The 11256-nt window shown below is 40.1% G+C and overlaps 1 protein-coding gene across 5 annotated transcripts in view; it reads left to right on the plus strand.

Annotated features, from left to right (window-relative positions):
* UBXN2B (UBX domain protein 2B) overlaps positions 1–11256 on the plus strand; it is a 34348-nt gene that overhangs the window by 15082 nt on the left and 8010 nt on the right. For all 5 annotated transcript variants that reach the window (XR_014017775.1, XM_081258636.1, XM_081258633.1 and 2 more), the window contains 3 exons: positions 1004–1113; positions 4302–4439; positions 10232–10393. Coding sequence is in view for 4 of the 5 variants with exons in the window: in XM_081258636.1 (XP_081114762.1) it covers positions 1004–1113; positions 4302–4439; positions 10232–10393 (410 nt within the window). In the remaining variant the exon portion in view is untranslated. The remainder of the gene's footprint in view (positions 1–1003; positions 1114–4301; positions 4440–10231; positions 10394–11256) is intronic.

Consider the following 11256-nt stretch of genomic DNA (forward strand, 5'->3'; position numbering starts at 1 on the left):
CATTTTAAACATGTATAGTTTAGCCTTGGAGGGTCTCTGGAGGTTCTATCTCGCCCCCTGGCATAAATAGTTAAGCTCTGCAGCAGAGAAGAAGACGGGTAGACCAGCAATCCCACTACTGGGCATATACCCTGAGAAAACCATAATTCAAAAAGAGTCGTGTACCACAATGTTCATTGCAGCTCTATTTACAATAGCCACTACACGGAAGCAACCTAAATGTCCATCGACAGATGAATGGATAAAGAAGATGTGGCACATATATACAATGGAATATTACTCAGCCATAAAAAGGAACAAAATTGAGTTATTTGTAGTGAGGTGGATGGACCTAGAGTTTGTCATACAGAGTGAAGTAAGTCAGAAAGAGAAAAACATATACCGTATGCTAACACATATATATGGAATCTAAAACAAAACAAAAAAAAGGTTCTGAAGAACCTAGGGTCAGGACAGGAATAAAGACGCAGATGTAGAGAATGGACTTGAGGACACGGAGAGAGGAAAGGGTAAGCTGGGACGAAGTGAGAGAGTGGCATGGACATATATACACTACCAAGTGTAAAATAGATAGCTAGTGGGAAGCAGCCACATATGTATATGTATACCTGATTCACTTTGTTACAAAGCAGAAACTAATACACCATTGTAAAGCAATTATACTCCAATAAAGATGTTAAAAAAAAAAAAAGACAGATGATGGAGAAGGGTGGGTGTGGAGTGGCAGCTGGATGCTCTCAGGACTTTGGCCTTCTCAGTGAACCAGCAATAATTGTACTTCAAGGCCAGGGTCCAGGGATGGGACCTTTGCTATTTCAGCCATTGTCAGTTCATTAAGCTAAGTATAGATCTCACAAGTGGCTTCGTTTATTTCTTTATTTCAGCTGAATAAAGAATAGCACAAATAACTATATTTTAAAGTAAATCATAAATATCACACTTGAAAATTAAAATTGTTTAATGCAGACACGCTCTTGTATTTCTTTTTTCCTACGCCCAAAAGGTTCAGATTTTGCTTAAACTGTGGAGCAATGGTTTCAGCTTAGACGATGGAGAATTGAGACCTTACAGTGACCCAACAAATGCTCAGTTTCTGGAGTCCGTTAAGAGAGGGTAAGATGTGTTACCTGGGTTCTATTTGTACCTGAGGGTGGAACTTCTTTTTCTTGTAAACAGAGCGCCGTTCAGTAGTTCTCTACTGGTTTTTAAGAGTGAGATACTGGAATATATTCTGTAAGTGGCTGCTGGGAGGAAGGGTATTTTTAAGTATATAAAGGACGTGTTGCTATCTGTAAGTCACTGGTTCTTAACTTGGTGGGGGAAGCAGTGGTCATTGGTTCCTTTTAACATCCAGTGAAGCTATGGTCCCAATTCTGAGCAGAGGTATTGTAATGTAATAAATTAGTGAATTGATTAGCAGGTAGCTGCTCATCCACGAAGCCACTGTCCTGCTTACTACTGACAGGGTGACTCATTGCATGTATGCCTGAATTTCAGCAACTTATATTAGAAAGCTTTTAAAGTGGCATTACTGCTGACAGAAGATTTCAAAAGGTTAGTTTGAAGTTATACTTTGTGAAAGGAAACCAGATTTCCAGTGCTCCCACCCATCTAAAGAACATCATAACTCACCAGGCCTTCTGGCTAAAGGATGAGGAATCAAGTGATTTCGCTACGGTTATAAAAGCTTTTCTGCATTGTGCTTTCACTAGCTGACAGTGTGATCATCCCTAAGTAGAAATACAACTGAAGAAAGGTGTCAGGCTGGTCATGAACTGGGAGATGTAAGTGGCAGTGAAGGGGCTGGAGCAGGAGGTTACACTCCATCCAGGAATTGAAGGTGGGGCTTTTCCAAGTGATGAAATCTGTCCAAGGAGAGTGGCTGAAGTGGAGTGGAGATGGGAACTCATGGGAGTTGAGGTGGGCAAGGAACTCTAAAGGAAAGGCATTTTAGAACTAATTAGCATGGATTTTGTATTTGAATTCTACAAAGGTAATGTCAGAATACCAAAGAAAAGCAAGAAATGCTGTAAGCGGGAGGGAGGTCATTGAGAAAGGTGGGAAGCTGACCTGGGAAGCAGTGTATGCTGGTGGTAAATAGAAGGGTAAGAGTTGAAGTCAGTGCTGTGGACTTGGAAACCTGCAGAGTCACTGGGCAGAGCTTGGGAGCCACTGGGTGGGGGCAGTGCTCATCTGCTGAGTAAAGGTCAACATGACTGCTGAAATGATGCTTACTTCCAGATGGAAGAAGAAAAGAACATGATGATGAATGTGCTATAATATAGATCAAAACTAATTTATTATCAAATGAAAATACTCGACGGACGTTGTAGGCTAGTAGTCAGTCATGGTATACTAAGAGAATTTTTTCATTTGAGCTACACCATATCCTCAAGTACAAATTATGATCAAGAACAATTTTAGAAAAGACTCCTTGAAAAAAATGATTGTCAGATAGTGGTTGTCAGCTGTATAATCATTGTCCCTTTTTTATAACAAATATTTTTAACACTATCTTCACTGTCCTCAAAGAAGAATTTATAGATAACATAATCTATGCATATTATTTCTAAAAACATTCATATAAAATTTATCTTAAATATGGTGAAGTAGTAAAGGAAGGTAATTTATCATAAAACTAAACATATTTCAACATCTAATGCCTAAGTATGATTACACCACAAGACATAACAAAGTTGACAGATAGACTGACCTAGACTGCACCTGTGTGCAGTCTAGCACTTTTCATGTAGATGCGACACACAAAAAACAGAATAATGAGGTGTGTGACTTTGGCAACTTAATTACTATAAATGGCATTGCAGTCAGGCACTTGGAACAGTTCCAAACAAAACAAAGTGCAATGTTGCTTCTGTTTATATGGCAGATGAGTTCCTGAAAAGTTCAAAGTGTATTTATACAATACTAAAAAAAAAAATTTTTTTTTTTGCTTATATGTAAGATAGAGCCTAAGCCTTAGGTTTTAGGCTCAGGCGTTATAAACAGCCTTGTCATCCATGTGACCCCCTGGTGGGACCCTCAGTGGTTCTGTGGAACCCCCGCCCGACAAGTCTTCACTGTGTAAGTTGAGACCCCGAGACACAGCATCTCCTGCCCTGATCCTGACCCTGAAAGACGGCAGCATGCATGAATCACATGACAATCAAAGTCACCCCTGTCAAATTTCCAAACTTCCTCCAGGGTGTTTAAAAATAAATATTCACATTAACTCTTACGTCCTCGTCGGGATTTTCTAATGCCGACTTGGGTGTAAATTGCTTCCCTACAATTTGGCCTTCTGTCAGAAGCACTCCAGCCTCCCCGTGACAACAAAATCCCTATGTTGAGAATCACTAAGGAATAATATTATGCACCTTTAAGAAAGAAAGATCTACGAGAACTAGTCAATCATCACGGAAATTTTTAAATTATAAATTAAGCAAAAATTGCTGTTTTCAAGTTCACAACTTAACTATCACAATCTCAACAGTGTAGACTCATTTTTCAAAAAGTTTACTAAGACCCTTTTCCTTTTTTTTAATTTTTATTTTATTTTTATACAATTTTTAGAGGTTACCTTCCATTCACAGTTACTCCAAAATATTGGCTATATTCCCTGTGTTGTACTATACATCCCTGTAGCCTGTCTTACATCTAATAGTTTGTACCTCCCACTCCCCTAGCTCAATATTCCCCCCAACCCCACTGGTAACTACTAGTTTGTTCTCTATATCTGTGAGTCTGCTGCTTTTTTTGTTGTTATATTCACTAGATTGTTGTATTTTTTTAGATTACACATGTAGGTGATATCATACAGTATTTTTCTTTCTCTGACTTATTTCATTTAGCATAATGCCCTCTAAGTCCATGCATATTGCTGCAAATGGCAAAATTTTATTCTTTTTTATGGCTGAGTAGTATTCCATTGTATATATATACCACATCTTTATCCATGCCTCTGTTGATGGACACTTAGTTTGCTTCCATATCTTGGCAATTGTAAATAATGCTGCTATGAACCTTGGGGTGGTTGCATCTTTTGGAATTAGTGCTTTTGTGTTTTTTTAGATATATACTCGAGTGGAATTGCTGGGTCATTTGGTAGTTCTATTTTTAGTTTTTTGAGAAACCTCCATACAGTTTTCCACAGTGGTGGCACCAATTTACATTCCCACCAACAGTGCACAAGGGTTCTCTTTTCTTCACATTCTCGCCAACATTTGTTAATTTGTGTTCTTTTTGATTAATGCCATTCTGACAGGTGTGAGGTGGTATCTCACTGTGGTTTTTCTTTTTTTAAGAGAGATTCCCCTGGAGCTTCAGCGACTGGTTCACAGAGGCCACGTGAATCTGGATATGGAGGATCATCAGGATGAAGAATATAGAAAACCTAGATTGAGGTTCAAGGCTTTTAGTGGAGAAGGACAAAAACTTGGAAGGTAAAACCCTAAAATGAGAAAAATACTTGTCTTTGTTCAACATGAACTTTCTTTGAGAATAAGAAAAGCAAAATAACCTGGAAAGTAAAAACTAAAATATAAACTGTGAAGACCTTGCTGATGGAATTAGATGTGCCAATCTGGTGATAATATTAATAGGTGATACTTAGATAGCAGTTACCACATTCCTGGCCCTCAGAGCACTTTTACAGTCATTACCTCATTTCATCTTTACAACAGCTCCTTGATGTAGATCCTGTTATCACTCCATTTGCAGATGCAGCAGTTTGCCCAGGGTGACTGAGCGAGGAAGTGGTTAGTGTGTGAGCTTCAAACTGGGCACTCTGGCCCACGAGTCTGTGCTTTTTACCACTGTGCCATCCTGCCTCTTTCTGATTACAATTACGTGGGTTCACAGGGGGAATTGTTGATTAGATAAAACAGTAGGTATCTTAGATCACAGCTTTAAGCATCCCTGTCTGCCGTAGGTAATTGTTAAGCTCTTGAAGCCAAAGCAGTGGGCTTAAGTTGGTTATTTTCAATATATCTTAAGCAGCCAAACTCTTTCTTCAAGTTATGGGAACACAGAGAACTCCTCTTATTGCAGGAAGAGGGAATTGTCTCAGACATTTCCAAAGAACCCTAGGACTTTGCCGAGCACAATTTAGAAACCAGTGTGCGTGGTATAATGTACGAGTGGACACCTTTATAATAGCCACGGCTTGCCTCTTCATAAAGCTTGTTACGTGTGCTGGTAACTATGACCCTCCATTTGTCCACACGTTACTGCAGGTGGCATGCTGAATTGCGGCCTTGGCCATGTTTCCAACATACCCTTTTGTGCACCCTTTGTTCCCTTTCATGTGATTCCTTCCCTTCCGAGTTCTTTTCAGTTGCCATGTGCACACCGGTTCTCTCTTCCCCTCTCATTTCTCAGCATAGGAAAGAATTCATTATCAGCTCTCTGCACCTGTCTTTCATTTCTCAAGTCTCCCTTTCTGCATCCTTTTCTCCGATTAGAGGCTGATTTCTGAGACATGCAGAGAATACAGGAACATGTGCTGACCTGGCTTTTCTAAGGACAGGTCTACTTGGAAATTTTCTCCCTCATCTCTCTTTACTTCAGCACAGTCAGGCTTCTGCTGAATTGTCCTGTTTCTTCCCTCCTTTTTTTTTTTTATAACTGCGACCCCCAGATAGTTTTTTAATATTTTCTAGCACTTCTCATTTTTTACTTAATATTTATTGAGATTATGATTTTTAATTAAAACACAGGTTAAATGCCCAGTCATCTCTTTGCTTCATGCGCTTTCTTTTTCTATTATTTAAGTGTATGACCAAGAATCAAAGTTAGACTGCATATCTTTGTTAGTAGAAGTACAGTTGACCCTTGAACAACACGGGGGTTTGGGGCGCCAACCCTGCAAGCGGTCAAAACTCCTCTTATAATTGGCTCTCTGTATCTACGATTCCCCATCCTTGGATCATGTAGTACTCTATATTATAGATCATGTAATAGTGTTTGCTGTTGAAAATCCATGCCTAAGTGGACCTTCCCAATTCAAACCCGTGTTTTTCAAGGGTCAGTTGTATAGTAAACCTAGAACTGAAATTGAAGAAGTTTGCCTAAAGGGAAGATAGCTAAGAAGACCCAATGATTATAATTGGCAGTTTGAACTCATGAAAATAATGATTTATTATCTGATTGATTATAGTATCTTACAAAGGCCAGCCTTTTTACTTATAAGGGAAATAACTAGAGAAAATGACAAAAAGAAGAGGAGAAAATGATGAAGGAAGAATGGCAAAGATAAGTGGTGATAATGCTGTGTTAATCATTAGCCATATTGGTCAGGGATTTTGATTATAGAAAACAGAATCCATTTGCTAGATTAAATAGTAAGGGTTTTCTTACAGAGCCTTGAATAATTCATAGAGTTTCTGGAAGAGATAGCAAACCAAGCTTTCCTTAGACAGGAGAAGCAAACAGAACTTTCTAGAGAAAACACCTCCTGTGCCCCATCAGTTGCTCAGAGCCTGTGGAGCTGGGGCCCAGAGCTAGAACACCCCATCATGACTGCACTGGGAGAGTCAGATGCCTCCAGGACCTTGGGGACCAGAAGAGCTGCATCATCTCCATGCCACGGTCTTAACTTTCACCGTACAAGTATGTATTTATTTGCTTGATGGAAGGGTGAAATCCTACAAAATCCTAGCTGCAAGGGAGTCTGAGAAATGTAGTCTTTAGAATTTCCAACTTCTGATGCATGGGAAATTTACACAGGAGATTAGCGTGGTGGTGTGAGCCTGTGTGATGTACATGGATCCAGATGCGGAATATTTGGCTACGTATATTCTAAGAAGGTGAAGGATTGCATAGAGCATTTTAGAGGGCTTCATGTTAAGAAATATATTAAAACATAAAAGTTCTAACAGTCAGCCTTTTTCTATTTAGAAAGTAACTTTCTAAAATGGCTTATTTCCCAAGAGTTCCAGACAACTATTTACTGAACAGAGAAGTAATTAAAAAGAAGCAAACAAAACAGAATGAGAAATGATTCCATTGCCTTCTATAGTTGGCCGTCTAATTGCAAACAGAACTTTACATAGATGGAAATTGACTTAATTATTTGTAGACCACAATAAAATGGGGTAAACCTAAATGCGATAGAAATATTACCCAGTACCTTCACGTAATATTATAGGAGCAAGCAAACCGCAGATGTAAAACTACAAATTTTTGATAGTAGAACAATACAATTATTTAATAAAAATGAGCTTGGTGAGCCAGGTAGAGCTAGAAAACTTCAGAATCTTTTTTTTTTTTGTGGTACGCGTGCCCCTCAGTGCTGTAGCCTCTCCCGTTGCGGAGCACAGGCTTCGGACACGCAGGCTCAGCGGCCATGGCTCACGGGCCCAGCCACTCCACGGCATGTGGGATCTTCCCGGACCGGGCCACGAACCCATGTCCCCTGCATCGGCAGGTGGACTCTCAACCACTGCGCCACCAGGGAAGCCCCAGAATCATTTTTGACGGGCAGGGCTAGCATTTCTGATAGACGTTCATGGTAGGCTTTTGAGCTGGCGTGTATGATGATACAGATCATGATTTGAAGTAAATCTCTCTCTGCTTCAGGACAGTCACTGCCTGTCTGGCACACTGTGCATCCAAAAGCTTCCGTTTGCCGTTTGCCCCGAGTCCGGCCACTACACCTGAGGTGTGCCTTCGCCTTGGTCCCTGGACCCTGGAGGGCCCTGTTCTCTAACGTCTCACAGCCCCTTCCTTCCTGCCTCTGCTTCGCTCTCTGACCAGCGGTTCTGCAGCCCCTTGCCTGACTGCACAGCCACTGGATCCGTCTGCCCTGTGCAGTCAGTGCTTCTGGGGACGCCCGCGCACCCGTGCCGGGCAGGCGGGCCGCCCCTCTCCCGCCCCCGGACGGCAGAGCCCGGACGTTCCCTGCTTTCCCACGGCGCCCGTTCTACCCCGCCCCTCACTCGCAGCAGCTCTGCTGGCCGAACAGAGCCTGACAAGCAGTAGCTTTCTTAATACATTCCTCTTAGCCTCTGAATTCATTACATCCATCCCCAGCGCCCTCTTTTCAGTCTGAAGAGGGAATCACTCCCCTTACAAGCTACATCCTTTCCTCCAGTTCGCCTGGAAAGCTTGTTTTATCAATTAACTTTCTTCTTTTCCTTTTAAAAATTTTCTTTTTCATGTTAATTCTTGAAACATAAATACAATATATTAAAAATGTCACTATGGCTTGATAAATTGAATGATGAGGAGAAAGTTTGAAATAACACGCAGCCGTGACTTTGAGAGCTAAATGTTAAAGTTAATATGACTTTTTTTTTCATTATTTAAAATTTTTTTAATTTCAAATTCATTGAAAGAAATAAAATTATATTTTAAAAAATGGAGTGATCTCACAAACTGAGGAAAGCCAGGGACAAAAAGAACAGGTTGAGTACTTTTTCCTGAGAGGCAGACCTAACAGCTGTAGAATGGTCTTTCTTTCTTCCTAGCTTTTGTCAACACGCTAATCAGCTTGTTCACTGCCTGTCCCTGTGACTCTGAGGGTATCTTTCAATCTCTGTGACTCAGTTTTCCTTTCCTATAAAATGATGTGGTTGGCCTTAATTATCTCAAAAGGCCATTCCAGCCCCTGGGCACAAAGAGGTTAAATGACTTGTCCAGAGTCACACGTCTAATAAGCGGCAGAGTCAATCCCAGAGTCGGGCCCCTGCATCCATGCTGTTGCCCACTAAGCAGCAGTGCCTCCCTCACTCCAGGATCTAAATGAAATAGCAAATGCTGCAGAGGCTGTGCTGGTGGTGGTGATGACCGTGGGTAGACCTGGTTATAAGGATGCAAAAAGAGAGGGAAGAGGCCCTTTGTGCTCACTGACTCCTGTCCCCTCTTTGGGTTTCGTCCCCCTCCCTGTGTAAGGGACACAGGACTGTTGCAGAGTAACCCACCTTGGCGGGGCAGCTGTTTCAGTCCTCAATTCCGAACTTGACAGGAAATTCCTTAATACTACCTGAACGGTGACTGCAGATCATCATTTTCTCCTCTTCCATTTCTTTATCATATACATTCTGAAATTAGTTCTAAAATATGTGTCGGGAAGTAGCTAAGGAAAGGCAAAGTGTTAGCAGTAAGTACCAGTTAATTTTCCCACTCTGCCAGATATGCTGAGAAGGTTTTTGGGTGGGAGTTGGAGTCACGATGAGCTAGGTTTACACTAGACTACAGCACAAATGCTCATAGGACTTTTATACTGATAAATATATATTTTATTTTTTTCAAAAGACAGTCATTTTAAGGGAGCCATCAGAGTCCCAGTATTTGAGAGAATCAACATCAAGACTATCAAAGAATCCCGCAGGATGACTGAAAGAGGATTAAGATTTGATGTCTATGAAGAATTTCTCAATTTCTTTTCATTTGTTTTAATTGCTTAATCAAAAGAGCATTCTATTTTTGAGATTCGCTTTCGGCTTACAACGATGGGTCATCCTGCTGGCGTCAGAAGGCACTGTGGTCACTAGTAACCAAGGTCCAGTGCTAAGAGATTGTATCACACGAGGTTCGTTATAAATTCATCACCATATATTAAATTTCATTTCTCACTCACACTTAGGAACTACTCTGTCATAAAGCAGTAACTACTTAAAGCAGATTTTTAAAGTAATATCGACTAAGTTTAAGTTGATAGCTTAGTGCTGATGATATGTACAAATATAGCTGATACCTCTTGAAACACTGTTCCAAGCACTATATGAAGGGCTTACTGTAACAGACCTACTTGACATCTTATTATTTCCCCCCCATTTTATAAATGATAGAACTGGGATTCAGAGAGATTAATTTAGGTACTCGAGTTCACACAGTTGACAGAGCTGGGATCTGAAACCAAGTCTGTCTGTGCTCACGGTCGGTCCTGGACGTTAACTCCAAGTTGCTCAGGTTTCTGACTGCAGACCGTTGTGCTGAAGAGTCTCATGAAATTTCAAAGGGATTGGGGAGGAAGGAATACGGAGTTAGGCTTTCAAAGGAGGCTGGATAAACTAAATCAGAATCATAGGACCCAAGGTAATTTTAATATAATGAAAGAAGATGGAAGAAGAACAGGAGACCCCAAGGAAGCTGTGTTCCCACTGGGGCAGAAGCCGTGGCGGGATGACTGGAGGTCGGGTGAAAGTCTCAGTGGTGGTTCTGCTGTCTTCAGGCTGTTGTGCATCTTATGTGTTCAGACTTACATTCTGATTCTTTAATTCTTCTTTCTTAGCCTCACACCTGAAATAGTCAGTACGCCTTCCTCCCCAGAAGAAGAGGAGAAGTCACTACTTAATGCAGTTGTTCTTATTGATGATTCCGTGCCAACGACCAAAATTCAGATCAGGTTAGCAGACGGGAGCCGTTTGATACAAAGATTCAATAGTACACACAGGTAAGCTTGGGGTGACTTATCTTTGTAAAACTGGATGCAGCCTGAGTCATGAAGAATACGAAATTCTTTACATTTACTTTTGAAGTAAGTTTTTGACAGAAAACAAAGATTTTAAGAGAATAATAGCTGTGTGTAAGAAGTGAAGCACTTAGTACTTAAGCATCCTCTGAAAACTGTCCAAATACTAGTGCAAATGCAGATACCACTCAAAAATAAATAAAATTGTTAAAAGCTGTAGTTTTGCACCGTTGCTAAAACCATGAGAAGTTGAATCAGATTTGATTTGCTTTAGTAAAACCTGATTTGGACTTTACTCCTTTAAAAATTTATGATAACCCTGATTAAGATTAACTTTCTACATAGCAAATTCTTTATAACATAAATTTATAGTGAAAATAAAATTTAATTGTGCTCTTATCAAGTACTTCAAATAAAGTTTTAAATGCCATTTTAACATTCATTGTACATTTGTTGTGCTAATAAGATATTATTTTTATTTGTTCATTGTATCCCACTAAGATATACATTTATGATCTTAGTTGAGCTACTGTATATATGTGAGAGTAATTTTTTAAAATTATTTTTATAACTTAACACTTTTCATAGTTATAGACTCACGCTGACACAGGCTCATCTGAGGTACCTTTTTCAGGGTCATGTGCTGCTAAGATATTTTATACTCTGAAAAAATAGGCCCTGTAGTGTAATAGCATTGTTGACATTTCTTTGATGCATAACTCACCTAAAGATTGTGTCTGTTTACAGTTAGAGTAAATGTCAGGTGCGCTCCAAAGTTAATCCTCACATTTTACCGTAAAGCCAAGGTAAATCCATCCATTGAAATTAAATTAAAGAAGGTTACA

This window comes from Mesoplodon bidens (assembly GCF_964165515.1).
Source record: "Mesoplodon bidens genome assembly, chromosome: 16".
Taxonomy (NCBI): Eukaryota; Metazoa; Chordata; class Mammalia; order Artiodactyla; family Ziphiidae; genus Mesoplodon; species Mesoplodon bidens.